Raw genomic sequence first — 18350 nt, 5'->3', positions numbered from 1 at the left:
TTACTTCAGTGAAGTGGATCATAGAAATAACTAGTCAGGAATGAAGAAAATAAAATTTTGTCTGCCTCTGAGACTTTTGTCCACCTTCCCTCCTCAGCCATCCTCAGCTGATATACATCATGAACTAAAGCTACAATTACTGAAGACTTACAGGATGAAGTTAGCTGGATTTTTATTTCTACTGTTAGGGCAAAAAAAATTTTTGGTGGTTTCCAGCCCATCTGTAATGATGTAAATTTGCATTGGGTTTTGATAGTAGTCTTCAACCATTGCTTAAAATGTGTGTATGTAGTTTAATAACAAGGACCTTAGAGTTTCTCTGTTCTTTTGCCTGTTTATTAATGAACTTAGTAAAGTAGCTTCCATAAAGTTCTCTTTGCTTAAATTTGTCAAGCTTCTGTAGGAAATAGTTTTGGGTGCCCAAATAGGGGTGTGTGTGTTTACGGTGATAGGTTAGAAATGAAAAATGAGCTCTGTAGAGTCTGTTCGCTACAGCCAGTTGCAAAGACACTCCTTGCATAACTTTTCAGTGCTCAACTTCTGCAGTGAAATCTACAACCCTAAACAAGCTATCTGTTCTCTCTATTCAGTGCATGCTGGATACTTGGCACTTTTAAGTGGTATTCCAAGTTGCTTGCGTATTGTGGGGAAGGAGAAGGAAGGAAAGTGATGGATCGAGAAGTAAACATCTGAAATCCATTTTCATTTCCAGGGACTGCTTGTGAATCATAGTCACTTAAATGAGATTTCGATTTGCATCACTAAAATTCTTTAAGGATGACCAGCACACTCTTTAGCTTTAAAAGCCTAAAAACTTAAAAATACGTAAGTAATTTATCCAGTGACTTTTTCTAAGTGGATATCAGATTAAAAATTTGAATCCATAACTCTTCTGCTCTGGCTGAGCCCACACTTGTTGCTCAGTGTATTCTGCGTCCCTTAACATGGGCTAGACGCTCAGCATCCTCAGGGAGATAGCGGTTCTGCCTGCTTCTGCCTGCTTGCAGGCTTCTGACCAGCACTGGTTCAGAAGGGATAATCAAGAGAAGTACTAATTTGAATCTCACGGGCAGGACTGTGAGACTTTGCATTAGAGCTACTTCTAAATAATCAGTAGAATATTTACCCTAGATCTTAAAGAAATTGGGGAGCAGCAGCAGCAAACAATCTCGGAGCAGGAGCTCCCGTGAATGTTGTTTGACTGGGGCTGATGCTGTGTTCCTGTTGACAGTGTTTACTAGTCCCAGACTCTTGGATGATTTAGATATCTAGGTGATCGCTTCTTGAACCCCAAGGAGGTGCAGACATTCAAATATTGACCTCTGCCAATGTAGCTTTGCTTAAAGTAAATTTACCGGGGAAAACTCAGGTGCCAGCAGGATCCCAAGTGTCTTAAGTAGTTAGCTGGATTTCTTTGTAGATCAGTTGCTTGTATTCAGTCTTCAGATGAACTGGTGACTTGTGTGTTTGTGTGCCCTGACAGAAGATGTATTTTCTGTAAAGGTGATTGGGCTGAGGTTCTGTAAGCAAGATGCTTGGTTTTAGTATGTGGAAATGTATAATACCATGTTGAAGTAGAAGCAGAATTAAATTTAACTCTGATTTACAGCCCACAATTCTTTTAAGGCTATTCAGTTCACACTTTAGTTTTGTTTTCCTTAAAAAACAAAACAAGAATAAAAGCACACATCCACAACAGGGTCTCATATTTATTTTATCTGATCACTGAGGTACATTTATTTTGTATGTATTATCTAACTCAAGAATATAAGGCATTCAAAATGGGAAAGACAAGATAAATCTTTATCCCATTAAACTGAAGGGGAAAAAATTGTAATTATAAGTTTTAGAATAAAAGACTTGGAGATGGTGTTATTGTGAATGTAGGATTTCTAATATAGCATGCTCTATAATCGAGAGTGAAAGTTAAAAGGAAGTTATCTGGTAGCAGTTTATCTCAATAGCATACAAAGCTGTAGAGCAAAGTTAAAAGAATAATTAAAGATTTAGAGATAAAAGATATAAAATGCATTGCAAGTTTACCAGAGTTGAATTGTGGCAGAACAACCTAAGAGCATTCTTTGTAAAATAAACTGTGTTTGTAGATGGTAATTTTGTAGTTTATATCTATCTGTTCTGTTCAATAGAGGATTTGTTAGGTAGCTCATGCTAGAAACTAGTAATGAAACTGAAAAAGGTGTTCTTTAATGCGTTAATCTTTTGGAACTGGATGAGAAGCAGCAGCAAGTTGTGCTATATACTGCTTATCCTTGGCAGGAGCAGGAAGAGACAGGTTTGCATATGTCAGTCAGTCAGAGGACTTACTAATATTGGTGGCTAGTCCCGGCTCTGCAGGTCTGGTGTGAGTCTGTACTTACTTCAGCAGTAACAGCCATCCCCTGTGCAGGGAAGGAAAAGAAAAAACCCTAGTAAGTAGTCTGGAAAATTTGCTTTTGTCAGAATGGTGTGAACAAGCAGTAAGGGGGAGTAATAGGAAGGTAGCTGCAGGTGTGTCCTTCGCAGCAATTGCTGGGCTCTCTCTGTTCCCTCTCTCCTTGCTGATGTGGCGGCAGCAGCCGGATTGACTTAGTTTAGCCTGTGGACAGAAGCAAGCAGATGCACTAATTACTGCCTTTTTCCTTAGGGAACTGGCATTGGGATGACTAAAGCATTTATGGATCCAGAGGGATAATGCTGATCAGTGCATCAGAGTGACTTTTAGGCAGCCATGAAGAAATAAGCCTAAGAAAGTTATGTTCAATCCATGGGTGGAAAAAATTGCACCTTCTTGCTTTCAGTCTGGCATATAAGTCTCATGGACAGCAAAGAAAAGTGGGAAGGGTTCGTGTAGCGCTCTTCCTTGGAAGTCTTCACTCCCCACGCAGCAAACCCATCAAACCTGTACTGGAGCTAGTAGGTTGTGCGTTTCTTTCAGTGAGTACCAAGTTATATACTGCAGGCATTTGTGGCTTTTCCAGCATCATTCACCAAAGTGTTCTGGTTCTCAGGACACCTCGTGGGCTAACTGCAGTTTATTTCTTTCTCAGTCTCCATCCTCTGCACTGCAAGTGGGTGCTGTATTGCAATCATTCTTTCCCAGATAATGAAATGTCCTGGTTTTCTTTTCACTATTTTATCCCTTTTCCAAGCCTCTTTTTTAAAAAAAAATATAATAAAATAAAGAATCTTTTTCACATTTCATTTGATTTTGTAAACATTTGTGGTGCAGTCAGACATGGTGCAAATATTCCCAGCTCTGTCCATCAGAATGTTTTTTCAGCCAAAGATCTTCAGAACAGTACTGAAATACTGCAGGATAAAAAGAAACATGCTGCAAGGAGGGTACCTGATGGTCCTAGTAGAGAAAATAAGGTTTAGAAGAGCAGAAAGAAGCACGAACAAGATTGTGAAGGGGTAAGGGTAGAGCAAGGGCGTGAGATGAGGTTTACAGAACCAAGAATTAGAGTAACATGTAACAAATTCCTAAGACTTGAAGACAGGGTAAACATTGCAGCATAAGCAGGAGGAGAGAGATAAATGACAACCATCAAATTAACGAATGAAGCAACATGACAGTAAGATAAGAAAAGGGATATTAATGCTCTCTGTGTGTATATATATATATACACACACATATATATATATATATGAACACTTTCGATTGACGTTGGTGACTTAGTGGAAGTTGGATGGACTAAATGGGCAAAGTTCAAGGGTGATGTGAATTCACAGGCAGAAATACCGTCTTATTTTTAATACCTCATAGTTTGAGGGTACCTGTTTAATTATTTGCCTTTGTCCTCTGTTGCCAAATATACCAGTTGCTAGGGGATAAGAGCTGTTAATTGGCATGGAAATTTTAAACTGGTGAAAAAGAAAATAAGGTTCAGTTCTCATAGTCACAGGGTGTACTGAATCATGCAACTCATGAAGGAATTATTTTGCTTGTATAAGAATTAGTAATTTTAAAACTTACACGTTTTGGATAACCGTTATTAAAGAAAAGTCTAACATTCTGGTAAATGAAATCTAAACAAATAATTCATACGTAAAGATTTGTATCCTGGTTTCCTGCAGAAACAAGGCTTTTAAGAGTGTGCTGTTTGTCTTGCTGGTCAGCCTTTCCATACTAATAGCTTTTGAAAATGATAGCCAGTTTGAAATTATGTGGAAGGAGAAGTGGAAGGTCAAAAATACCTTCCAGTAGGTTTTAAAATTGATGGCTGCTTGGAGGAGAGACCATATTAGTATGCTTGAGGCAAGCAGAATGCTGACATTATATATTCATTTTGGCGACAGGCAGATGGACAGTTCACACGTCCTTCCCAGCCACAGGCACGGCTTTGCTGTCTCTTGTTCTTCATCGTCAGGAACATGGGAAGAGAACAGAAACTGGGGTGTGGGATGAGGGTTAGGGGCAAATGATGAAGCTCCCAAACACTGTACCAGGCACCATTCTTTTCTTGCATCTATAATGGTTGTTTTTTTTTTTTTACAATTTAATTTTCTGACTGCTTTCAACTAGGAATCCCTGAACAACATAAGTTTTATTTCATCTGTACCATTAAGCAAGCTCAAGGGATTAAAAGATTTCTGTTCCTTTTCTAACATTTGGTTGATAGACTTGAGAGACGAGGATATGCTTTATTTTTAATGAAACTGCATAGTGTTTGAACTATTATCAGTTTGAATGTTTCCAGAACTTAATTAGAAATATATGAGTGTCACTCTGAAAGATAGGCTTGTTTTTCTTCTCCACGTACAGATTTATTGCTTATATGTTATAAAGTCTGTGTGCATTTAATACATACAGCCTGTGAGGGTTATTTCAACCCTGATTCTTTGTCATCTTATTTTCATAAAATACACTAAGAGATGCACCATAATGCAACATTAAATCCATACTCTTTAATAAATTACTTAGCAGGTGGGATTTTTCAGTCATTGATACCCATATCTTAATTTCCCTAAGTCCATCATTTCAAAACCTCTGTGTCCATCACTTAGTGGAGGCTCATGCTTTAAATTTGAAGATTCCCTGTGATCTATTCCTACAAAATTCCTACTAGAAAATAATAATGATTGACAAAGTAGAAAGAATACAGATCTTTCTTTTTGAAACATCATTTAGGCAAATTTCAGTTGCCAGTGTTAATAACTACAAAAATAATAAATATTTGTTTCACCATCTGTCTAAAAATCTTGAAACCAAATAGTAGAAAGAGAGACTAAAAAAGAACAATCATAATTATATATCTATTTTGAGTGTGTTCTTTGGGAAGGGTAGCACTGAAAAACTACTTTATTGCACCTAAAGCAGATTGTATTCCTGCCTAATTTCTGTCTCTGAATTATGGCTGAATTAGTGAGTTTTGCCTGTTTGAGAAACATGTAATACTGACTGATATCTAATGAAATCTCATTAGTCTGTAAAGTTGTTAAGTACATTATATACAACTGTTAGTTGTTTCATCCTAACCGAAGACTTGTTCATGCTCCTTATATAGTAGAACTCAATGTAGGGTAGAACTATCTGTGATAAGAAGTGGGCAAAATTTCCTTCGTATGCACAGATAAATTAGTAATAGTTGTTTAAAACCAGCTCACGATAGAGTGAATTAAGCTTTATTTAATGTAATCTGCTCAAAAGGCATCTGCAGAATCATCATGTACTAATGTCTCTGCCTTGCTACCAGAAAAAAAAAAAAATTTTCTTTGAATGCTCATGACTGTTACTTGCTGTCTCAAGTTACTAAGGGCAGAGCAGTGTCTTCAGAGCACATTTCATCTTTTTCATTCTTTTACTTGGCACCATTTTGTGGTTGGTTTTTCTGTTTGTTTGCTTGTGTTTTTTTTTTCTTTTAGTGATAGCTTTTATTGTTGATAGAACACTTGAGAGTTCCAGAATATAATAGGTAACTTATACTTACCCAGACAATAATGAACTAATATGCTAAAATGCATAGGAGTGGATTTCCATAGGCTTGAGTATCTAACTGTAAATCTAATTAGAGTTAAAACTGATGCTTATTATACTTCTGCTTAAGTTAAGAATATGAAGGTATGTATGGATTTTTTTTGTGTTAGCCTTTTGTACTCAAGCTATTGCATTGCAACTGCAGGACAGAAAGGATTGTGGAAGGCTGCTTTATATCCTGCAAGCTGCCCACTGTAGTGGATCCCAGGAATATCCAGACCAATTGTCTCTTCTTTAGTGGAATGGCAGAAGAGGATAGGAAAGAGGTGGTAGAGGAGCAGCAAAGAGGCACTCTGTATGGGACACATACACATGATTTTGTGTTCATTTTTGTTGTATGCTAAAGTCAAACATTTCTGGAGCTTATTATTTTGGACAGGAGACAACTGCGAGGTGAAGGGGAGGACAGTAATGCTAGGATACAAATAGGCTGCCAACTAGAGCATTTGAATGAGTATTGATTCTCTTTGCTTAGTGCAGATACTTTAATCTGAGTTCAGTGCTGTGGCTCGAGACAGCATAAGTTTGAACAGAAATCTCTCACACCTGTCCAAGTGCTGTACCTCAGCAAAGAGGAATTCAAGGGTCTCTTACTCTTCCTGACTTTGGAAAGAAACACTGTTCTGGATTTTTGTCTAGTTCTCTTGCTTGACAAAGGCAAGTTAGTGAGTATACTCAATGTTATGTCCTAAAATATGTATCCATCTTAATTTATAATGTGAAATAAGTAAAAATTAATAGCAACCAAAATGAGAAATGTGCTATTCTTTTAGGATTGTTTAAACCTCTCAGTAATGACTTCAAGCAGTCTTACCCATTCAGCATACATATGCTGTCAAGAAGGCAGAACTATCCAGCTGTTGCAAACTTTGTTTCTTCTATACAATTTTAATAGATAGTATGGAAGATCTTTCAAAACTGTAAACATCTAGAATATTTTTAGCAAGAAGTATCATTGTTTTGTTTGGAGGGGTGTACATTTCCAGTATATGAAGGTCTGATTTTAATTCATTCACCTCATTGCACATGTAGGTGTGTGTGTTATGCTATCCTTTCACAAGATTTTAATTGTTTAGAACCCTATTTTTGTCTTACCTTCATTCACATTTCATCTTTGTAGAATCTTTGGTGTAATCAACTGTGAATCATTTTAATCTCATAGATTTTCAAAGCTACACATACATAATTTCTGAATTTTCTTTAATATCAGGAGTTTATTGTGTACGTGTGTCAGCATGCAGATTCAATGCTGATAATCAGATTTCTCTGTCTTTTATAGTTTTCTCGTATATGTTTTGGGATTACATGCTAAGTGAGGTGATTAATGGCAAAGATTCATTAAGGTTTGATCGTTATGATTGTGAATAGGAGATTGATCAGCCTGGCTATCATCTGACCATTGTGAGACAAAGTCATCAGTTGTAATAGGCTGGTAAATAGGCATTGCATCAGCTAGCACTTTGACCATCTTGACAGTAACTGTAAATGTGAAGCTACCAAACTAATTACATTTCTACAGCAAAAGAAGGAAACAGGTGAGAGGAGGAAGAACCTGCATTTGTCAAGCAGTGTGTGTCCACGTGATCTGTAGTCATGGAGAAATTAAAAGAGAGTGATTATGTATTACTGTTTTCCTTGGGTATGTATACTTTTGTAGAATTGAAGGCTAAATATCTTACAAGATTTATTTCTGAGATCTCTACCTGTTCAAATAGTACATGCACTTGAAAAGCTGAAATGTAAGCTACAAGGTCCTTGAGGTTGCAGCTCTATGGAGAAGGGATCTTGAACAATGAGATAATTAGGGATAATGTACTGAATGTAATGAAACCAGTACAAGTTTCATAGTGGAATGAATATAGTCTCAGCTCCCAAAGCTGGTGGGATACAAAAAAAAGATCTGCAGTATAAGTATTCTTGAAGATATTGAGCCAGTGTTGTGGGTGTTTCTCTGCTTCCGTAAGCTTAAAGAAATCAAGTGTATTTTTTAGGACTCAAATAGCCACCTAGGTGTCCAGCAATGTAAGTTTTATTAAAGTTATAACTCTTAGAAGCCTTAGCTGATAAATGTAAGTTAATCCATTTAAGACCTGAAAATAAGTAAATTAATCTGTAAATTATATCTTTTTGAACTGTGGAAATCTGTCTGAAGTAAACAACAGAGCACTTCATTGCATCTTAAATGCCATCGCATCACTTTGGAAATACAATTGATTTCATGCTTGTGGAAGCATTGTTAGCTATGTTTTGGTAGTAGCAGAGATTTAATAGAAACTGGTACGAGGTAAGGTACCAGTCACTTGTAGGTATTGTATCAAAGCAAGGCAAAAATGTAAATATTGATTCACAAATTCAACTGAAAGGTACCCCTGGAAATCTAATTCCCTGCCGAAGCTCCACAGCCTCTTTGGGCAACCTGTACTGCTGTTTGATCGCTCTCACAGTAAACAATTTTTTATCATGTTTAAATGGAAATTCTTGTGTTTCATGCCTGTTGCCTCTTGTCATTTCACTGGATATCACTGAGAAGAAGAGCCTGACTGCATCTTCTTTACTTCTCCTCATCAGATATTTATATAGATTGATAAGATCCCACTGAGCCTTTTCTTCTAAAGCTGAGTAGCCGAAGTTCTCTCAGCTGCTTCTTGTGTTTCAGATGCTCCAATCCCATCATCACCATCTTGGCCCTTTGTTGGTGTCACTCCAGCACGTCCATGTCTTTTGTGCTGGGCAACCCAGAACGGGACCCAGCATTGCAAAAGCTTCTCACCAGCAGTGAGCAGAAGGGAGGAATCACCTCCCTCGACCTGCTGGCAATGCTTCTGTTTCTGAGGCCCAGGATGATGGCCTTCTTTGTCATAAGGACGCATTGCTAGCTCATTCAACTTGTTAGTTACCAGGAGCCCCACCACTCCTCCCACTGTTTTGTTATCTTCAAACTTGCTGAGGGTGCACTCTGTCCCACCATCCAGGAAGATGTTAAACAGTACCGGTGCCAGCATTATGCCCTGGGTGAGTGGCCTCCAGATGGACTTTGTGCCTCTGATAACAACCCCCACGGTGGGGCAGCTTGGGCAGTTTTCAACTGACCTCACTATCCACTTACCTAACCCATACTTCAAAATTTTGTTGGTAAGGGTGTTATGGGAGACAGTGTTGAAAGCCTTGTTAAATCAAAGTAAAAGCTGTATACTGTTTACCCCTCAGCCAGTCATTTCATCACAGAAGACCATCACGTTGGCTAAGCATGAATTCTCCTTTGTAGATCCACTCTTGACTACTCCTGATCACCTTCCTACCTCTTGTATATTTGGAAATGCTTTCCAGGAAGATTCATCCTATGCAAATTTGTTAAATGGTGGATTAGTTCAAAATGCAAGTATGCACCTGTCAGCCAAAAAACATAGGCAGCAAACAGTGGGTGGTCTAAGTGCAGATGTACATGAGCCGGCAAGAGGAATAAACTGGATTGTTCATAAAACGCAATAGTCTGCTTTTGAGTGGTTAAGACATTGTTATTCTTAGAGATACAAATTGGGGTCAGAGCACCCTTTTTCAGTCAAAATTATTCATCTGCGGTGCGTTAGCTGTTTCAACAGACACTGTGCAAGAGATACTGAATATTAATGCTGTAGGGGTATAGAAGTATAGTAGTCATATTTAAAGTATATTATTTTTTCTTTGAAAGAACTCTGATACATTTATATGTAGAAAAAATTCTTCTAGTAGTATTTTATGAAATAATGTCTTGTTTACTGTGTAAAGTAGTGTGTTACATAAAGTATAGCAATGGCTGTGCATTTCCATTTCAAGGAACTAAGAAAATAATATTTATTTTTTTGATTGAAAAGAATGTGGGCAAAAGAAATTACAAATATAATCCTTGTAAGTTCACATCACTCCTCTTCTGGTTTGAAAGAACCAAAAGCTGTAACCTTGGCTACAGCTCATTAACCAACAAATAGAAACTGACTTGTTTGAACTTGAAAGTTCAGTGCATCTTCTATTAGTTAGCATTTAATCACGTTTATTCCTTATAAATCCATTGACTGGGGAATCTAGTATAGCTCTTAGCTTGCTTATGCATTTGAATTTCAGAGAATTTGTTTGTTCATTTGCCTACCTGTGACAAAAAGAAATACTGTCTGTGCAGGGTGCTCACCCACTTCCTATGACAGCAGAATGGGCATGATGACTGCTCATGCCAAAGAGCTGCCTCACAGGGATTTCCCACCCTTGGAAACTTCTGTTCATATGGCCAGTCCTGTAGTGCTGAATGCAAGGTTTCTGGGCAAGGGATGTGCATTTCTCATATGTGTATGTGAGAACATTGTGTGTGTGTATATATATATATATCTCCTATATACTTTAAAACTACATTAATTATATATATAAACTATTAAAAATACTCAACTTTATTCCTAAAAAAATATGTAAATCCTGTTACTGTTGAAGGAAATCATTTGGGGTAAAAAAGACACAGATCTTGAAAGCTTAAATTTATTGTGTATTTCTGTTTAGTTTCAGGCGCTGGATGCTGTACCACACACACTGGTTTTGCTAGGAAGGAACAACATACTAAGGAATTCTTTAATATCTTTTCTACTGTCAGAACTACGGCAGTTTGCTGAGCAGCTGTTGCAAGCTTACCAGGTACTGCTGTCTTGTCTTTTGGAAAAAAAATCCAAGGAGTGGTTTTGGGGAGTGCTTTATCTACATCTATTTCATAAAATGTAATAAGTAGTAACATTCTGTATTATGTTCTACTGTGTCTGGCTGGGATGGAGTTAACTTCCCCACAGCATCCCCTATAGTGCTGTGCTCTGCAGTTGTAGCTAGAATGGCATAGATTCTCACCAACGTTTTGGCTATTGCTGAGCAGTGCTGGCACAGCATTTTGTTTCATGAAATGTGGTAAGTTGATGATTCTATAGAATGTGCAGGTAAAATAATTCTCAAAAGCTGTAAATTGTGGTCTGCACAGGCATACAACTTCAGTATCCAGCTGGACCCACAAGGAATTATGGCCATCTCCAGTTGTATATGAGATAGAAAGTTGTATTATTTTCCTTCAGAATTAGATTTCATGCTTCACATTATAATATTAGTTTGTACGATACAAAAGTTTTCAAGCACTTAAAAATGTATGTAGTTTGTAGGAGATGAAAAGCAAAATGGAGAGGAGATAATGTATTTGGCAAAATTAATTTCTTAAATTTTTATTTTGAAAGTATGCAGAGGTTGTGTATGCGGAATGAGCATAGTTTTTTTCCAGTAAACTTTATAGGGAGAAAGAAAAAGAGACTAATTAGATGTTCCTTTAAAACTGGGAGAAGAGATGTGTGAAATCAATTGTTTTCGTATATTTTGCATATATTTGTGTGTGGTGGTATGTATTTAATAAAATCTGTACAGCCTTACTTGGGATTATGACTTGATTATATAGTGTCCTAGAAGGGTCAATAAAAAGAAAGCATGCGGCTTTTTATTAGGTGGAAAATAAAGTTACTGAGGTATACAGAAAATATTCAGCCTAGATATATTAACTCTGGTCCAGTTTAAAAAAAATTTTAGCTGTTGCTCAAGCAGTCTTTTTTTTTTTCCCCTGTAAGGAATAATATGGGAGTAAATTCTGACTGATGGAGAAGGAACTTGTAATTTCTAACCTTAACTTATAACATGTTTGAATTGTATTATGAAAAGGCTTCAAAAAGGCCACTTCTGAAAAAATTAGACAGTAAGCTGTGTTTTATTTTAAGTCACTAGTAGCATACCTGAGTTAATCATAGCAGCCAAAAGCAAACAGGTTTAAATAAATGTAAAGATAGGAAATGTGTAATTAAAAATGATTTTGTCATTGTTAGTTTAAACAAATTTCTCATTTTTAACATGATTAAATCTCACCTGTTTAACAGAAATAGTCATTCCTCCTTTCAACACAGTTTTCACCAACAGCAGTACAGAACCCAGGCTGTTGCAAATCTTATCTTCTGTGTTCCACATTCATGAAAAGCTTGCGTCGAACATTGGACTTTGCTGAATTAGTTACTATAGTACTATTTATCCTTACCACACCATAATTATTTTAAATATAGCTTTTGTGTTTGGTACATAAAATTTATTTCTAAAAATTTAAGTCTGACTCCTCTTTGGCTTTGCTTATTGTTGGAAAGAATAATATATTTTGATTTTAAGATCATAAAAAGGGAGATGGTAAAACTATATAACTTGAATTTGAGAAAACTAAATTAAATTAGTATCCTGTGATTTTTAACCATAAAAGATTCTTTTCAACTGCACAGCTGTGATTTGGATTTTTCTTATGGCAGTTCTTTTATTATGTGCAGTATAAATTGTGTATTGATGGGAAGATGACAGAAGATTGGATTCATAAATAAATATTTAAAAAATCATAATTTAATCCTTAAAAAGTTCCTATACAGCAGCTAGCATAATAAATGGCTGAAGTGTCAGTTTCTCGTGGATGGCTTCATACCCTTAGTTGATCCGTACAACAGTTTTTCAGTTTTCCTTTCTTTTTTTTTTCTTTAACCAACCTACGCAGAAAGAAATGGCGAAAGTGGTTAAAACCTGTGCCAGGAATTTCTGTAGAATAAGTACAGTGCAAAGTCTAAGACATGTCATTTTTCCTCCCGAATAAGTTATTTTCCTATGTAACTCTTTCCTTACCATCTTTCCTACCCTTCCCCAGGAGAATCTTCATGTGAAATCTCTTCATGTAGGGAGCTGACCCAGGTTCAGAGCTCAGGATAATTTCTAGGGTGGCAGGAGTATACACTCCTTTACTCTAAAGAATAAAATAAAGATATTTTGATCTTGTGTATTTATTCTTTTTTTTTTTTTTTCATATTTAATCTATGTGGACTGAAATTCAGGACAGTAAAATGCATTTGTTACTTGACCTGTTTAGCTTCAGGGCCAAGTCCTTTTTCAGGTTAAGGCTTTGCTACCTATAGCTCTCCATCTGCCTCATTTTCATTAACTTGTATTTGTGCTTGCTGCAAAGCTCTTCTGTTATCAATACATGGTACTGAATTTCAGATTTGGTACTAGCAAGAACCTTCACAAAACGCCTCCCACTTTTAAAATGACATGTATTATTACTATAGTGCAAAAGGAAGCGTGGAAGATTTTCTGACAAAACACTTAATGAGGTTCCCTTTTACCCTTTCTTTAAACAGCACTTTCTGCTCACCCCAAGAAATAATTTAGTTCTCTTACATTCAAGGATTTAGAAACATATTCACACAAAGAGACTTTCCTGCTCTGCTTCTACTTCCTCCCACTGTTAACAGTCTGCTTTCTGCTACTGAAACATGATCTACCTTTTTCCTCTCCCTTTTCCCACAGGGTCACATGAGGGTAGTGAAGGCATATTACCTTCTGATAAATGCATTTATTTATTTATATTTTCCTCATCCAGCACTATCAGTTTCTTGGAAGGGTAGTCATCTTGATCAACCAAACAGAAACCCTGGCCTGGAACAGGACTTTCATATAATCTTACTAAATTTATGGTGCTTTCTTTGACTCCTTTTAAACCACATTGGTTTTAAGTAAGCATCAGGAAAGTAAGTGAATTTAGGACATTTACATAGTCTCCAATGTTTTACAGTAGCAAAGCAGTCTGGAAGTGTTCAGCCCCGGCACGCTTTTCTGGGGATTTTCTGGGGACTGTGGAAGATTCAAGGTGGCTGAACATGTAGCTTCAGGAGCTTTATGCATGTATATCTGTAGGTGGCCCTTTATAGGAGTATAAGATCTTGAAAAGCTGCAGTTTATATAGAGAAAGTAACTGAAGTTCTGGTTTGCTGAGAAGTTAATGTTGTTTGTTTGTTTGTTTTTAAGTACATGCATTATTATTATTTAGTTCCACTAGATGTTTTATGTTCGTTTACAAACCCTTATACGTTCTGTATGTGACAATCATTGCTGCAAATAGTGACTTTGAGGAGCATTACCTTTGGTAGAAATGATTCTGAAAGGAATTAAAATGTTTTTTCTTGTTTTATAATCAAAACTAACAATACAGTATCAGTTAGAAATATTCCAAATGACAGTTTTAACAAATTTAAGTTTTTAAATTAGAATTTACAGAAGGGCAATATTTTTATATAATCCAATTACATTAGCTGACAAGTATCCTAATCCTGTTCTGTTACTTAAGCAAAACTACTGTTAATAACAAAGGTGTTTCATGTCTTCCTTTTCAGATAGTCAAATTAGGGACTTACAGTTTTAGTTATGATTAAAGATGTGCAAATGCTTTCTTCTTTCTTTTGTTTTTCTCTTTTGACAGAAGGGACAAATAAAGAAATTGTGTGGGGATGCGTATATGTTAGCCTGCGATTAACTCCTAAACAGTTTGTGATTTTTTTTTAAAAGGCTTTATCATCCAGGCAAATTTCTGTCTTTGATTTTGTACAATTATAAGGTTTATCTTAAAGTTGAAAATGTTTTATAATATTGACTTGGATTTAAAACAAAATTCCTTTTAACTTTACTGAACAAATCCTCTAGATAGTTCTTTTAAAAAAAAAAAAAAACTAATAATTTCATCACTAGGATTTGAGCACAGTTACGATTAATTTGTAAAATGTTGGCATTCCAGAATATGTAGCTTCATGTTAAATCATTTCTTCAGCAGGAAGTGTGTGCAGCTCAGCTTATGTAGGTTTGTGGATATATTCTTTGATAAATATTGAAAGTTTTTGAAAATTCTGACTGATGAATAAGTCTGTATCTGCGTCCCCTTGGAACATGTCTGTCTATGACCCACAATTTTGAAGAGCTACCTATGACCCTAGCTTTAAAAATTTTAAAATAGGTTGACTATAGAAGTCAACTGAATAAACTAAGACAGAAAAGTACAGAAATTGTGCTTCATGTTTTTATATTGTTCCCTAATTGTCTAAATCTCTTATTCTTGGAATACGAAAAAACTGTCTGAAATAAATGAATAATGAACCTTTGTTTAATATTTTTGACCACTATTCCCATATGTTGATACAGAGAATGAAAGTTACCTGGGAGCATATAAAGCTGTGTAACTATCCTGTTTTTCATGCATTTAAGATGACTTTTATGGTAGTAAACTCTCAAGCAACTTCGTAGTTTGCTTTAATTCATGTAAGTACTTCATCGTGTGCTTAAAGTGAAACTCGTACTTCAGAACTTTGCTGACCCCAGGACATTAACTTCTCAGCCATAGTATATTAATATAAACTCAGTTGACTCCTTTAATTTTTATTGATGTTGCATATGTACTTTTCATTTTTAACTGTAATAGGTATCTTCCATGCTTCATAAATGTGGTTTATCAAAATGCAGCAACTGAACCTTATCCTCCTGTGAAACAGAAATCTATGAAATAGAAATCTTTTGATATCCAATAGGATTCCTTTGGCAGAGCAGATACAATTTTAAGATACTGAGATTTCAGAATGATACTGTGGAAGATGGATTATTTTTCAAATGTTGAGCTCCTCACCATGATAGCAGATCTTCCTTTATGATAACTGTTTCAAAGACAGAGAACCAGAAATGGAAAACACATATTAGATCTGTAGCCATTTCTAACCTCCTAGGTGTTAATTCCAAGAACTCCAAAAAATAATAATAAATGTTAAAAAACAAAGCCAAAAGAAATTAGGTTCAAATGTAGAAAAAGGGGAAACATACTGTATTTTTGCAAAGCCCTTGTTATTGCTGATACATAGCGATACATATAGCATTCCTTCCTGTACAGTATTATTCCTTTTTTAAAACCTTAAAATGTTTGTCACAAAAAATGTACACTGAATAGGACATTTAAATTGAAATCTCAAGATGCTTCTAATTCTTAATATTGTGTATAAGCATTAAATTTAAATCCAAATCCAAATGTGGGCACTAACTTTTATCCTGAAAATAATAGTATATTTAGACTTGGACACAGGATACAGGGTAGGATTCATTCTATTTTCTTTCTATGTGTGTAGTAGAGACTGCTGTCATTGTCACAGAAGTCAATTAAGTAACTAAGGTTAAATAAAAAATTGCCACTATTAAGACAGATTGATGTGTAAGGCATTGCTGAATATTACATAAATTCTTGTGAATCAGGTTCATTGTGACAGCATAGTTTTGACTCAATGAGTTAGAGAGATACATGATGGGATTTGTTTCTTAAAACTTAAGTTAACTTCAGGTGATGTTTCCATCTGAGTTGCTTCATTTATTTTCCCTGTATAGCCAAGGGAGGGAAAGAGGCATTTCTTTGGGAGCATGTATTTTGGATGTACATCATCATAATAATTTGCCCTATAGATCTCTTCTGTCTGCTGGCTATGAGGAAGGAAACTTAAGTTGAACAGCTCAAAGGTAGACATTTATGTCGTAGACATCTATAGCGAAGTGAGGAGAATCCCATCAGATCTCTCTGAAGATCTCTTTCTGGATCATCTGTGCCAGAACTGTTATGCCAGGGAAGGCCTGATCCTTCGAAACAGTTGTAACAGGTAACCGTGCAAAGTGTACTTCTGTCTGGACACTGATGAACTTACATAAATAACCGCATCAGATATCTGACTTTGAGAATAATAAAATGATACATTTTAGTTAAGATAATTAACAAGTGAAGTTAGTTCCCAGATCCTGGAAGTCATTAAGTGCAGACCACGTTGGAAGAGATTAATGAAGAATTGGGGTGAAGGATACATGTATTGGAGCTTCTTGGAACTTCTGTTCAGCCATGATCTGTCTGATGCATGTGCCTCTAAATAGGAATCTGTTTTAAACTGACAGACTACACAGGCTCCCTCTTCCTCTTCCTCTTCCTCTTTTTTTCTTTTTCAGAAAAAGAACAAGGAGTAGAATGGATGTAGTAGAATGATAAGCATTTTCATAGATTTTTTTGTTGCAGTTCAGCTGTGCACAACAAACAGTCATATCACTGAAATGCCGGACTACATGGCATTAAATGGAAGCATATGAAGGGCTGAAATGCTCCTGTGGCTGGACAGCCATTTTTTTCTAGTAGGTCTGCATAAAAGGGACATTGCAAGTATTGGACTAGCTCAGTTGGTAATCAGTCCATCAGGGAAAATAGAATTTCCCTGAAACAGTGTTCAGTTAGGTTCAAACAGAAAGGTTTGAAGTTCTGAGAACTGCACTATTAATGCCAGGGTGTGTCTCCATAAGCCTTTCTCCATGCAGCCATCCTGTACCCGCTGGATGTTGTGGGTGGGTATGGTACTCAACAGTGCTTTATTCCAAATGCAAGTGTGTCTGATGTGATGAGAAGAATTCTTCAAATAAGCAACTCTTTCCAAGAATTCTGCTTTGTTTATGCAATACGTCTTATCTCTTCAGCCATACATTTATGTGTTGTAGTAGAGCTTTAACACGGGATAGAAAAATTCCTTGCTGCTTCCCAAATAATATAATATTCCCAAATATTAAATTGTTAAATTAGAAAAAAATAATTAAATTGCTGGCTCAAATTCTCTTTAATTGTTTATTAGAAAAAAATAACTGAGAACATTATGCAGCTAGAAAAAAAAAATTAAAATGACTTTTCAGCCTATTTGGCTTTTTTGCAGTTTCTGCTGTTGACTTTCTCATACACATCGGATTATTAATACTTCACCCAGGTAAGAGAAAAGAGATTTATGGTATGTAGACCTCATGAAATTAATTAAACTTGCATCTGGACATCCATTCATCCTTTTTAAGATGTGATTTATTTCCTTAAGCTTGTAAGCACAAATTGTAACATACTTCAGATTGTTATTGGTGAAAGGTGCTGCAAAATAGTGCTCTAGGTAAATATAGGATTATTTTTTATTCCATGTGACTGCTGATGCCACCGGTAACAAAGGAACTAATGGTTTTATAGAATAATCAGTGGATCCGCATTTTGTCTCATAGATATGTACTTAGTTTGGAGGCATGTACTTGTGAAATAAAAAATCTCTCCCCTAAAAGAAAGCAGTGAAAGGATCAGTCAAGACTCAATACATGTCAGAAGAGGGTCATATATCTTTGAAGTGTACGCCTACTTTTGCTGCATATGTCATTCCCTATTAAAGATTAGATTTCAAGATGCATACAAGATAGTGTGGCATGTCAGAGCTGGAAAATGAAAAACGGTTCATGCAGTTTCTCTCTTCCCTCTCATAAAATGGTAGCACTGAGGAGAAAGGGGTAGAGAAGTATTCTTACAGAGCTAAAAGGTAGTAGGGCTCTGAGTGTTCTTAGGTGGTTGGCGAAACTGAGGATGATATAATCAGAAAATGTCAGGTGTGTTTGGGAATAGAATCTATTACATGAGGAGATCTCTGTATAGCTGTTGACCAAAGAATTACTAGCC

The 18350-nt window shown here is 36.1% G+C and overlaps 1 protein-coding gene across 2 annotated transcripts in view; it reads left to right on the top strand.

Moving 5' to 3' along the window:
* The window catches only part of MEI4 (meiotic double-stranded break formation protein 4), an 83074-nt gene that overhangs the window by 32704 nt on the left and 32020 nt on the right, over positions 1-18350 (top strand). For both annotated transcript variants that reach the window (XM_013199080.3, XM_048053506.2), the window contains exon 4: positions 10499-10630. In XM_013199080.3, the coding sequence (XP_013054534.2) occupies positions 10499-10630 (132 nt within the window). The remainder of the gene's footprint in view (positions 1-10498; positions 10631-18350) is intronic.

The sequence above is a fragment of the Anser cygnoides genome, chromosome 3 (genome assembly GCF_040182565.1).
Source record: "Anser cygnoides isolate HZ-2024a breed goose chromosome 3, Taihu_goose_T2T_genome, whole genome shotgun sequence".
In the NCBI taxonomy this organism is placed as follows: domain Eukaryota; kingdom Metazoa; phylum Chordata; class Aves; order Anseriformes; family Anatidae; genus Anser; species Anser cygnoides.
This window is presented reverse-complemented; position numbering and strand designations above follow the sequence as displayed.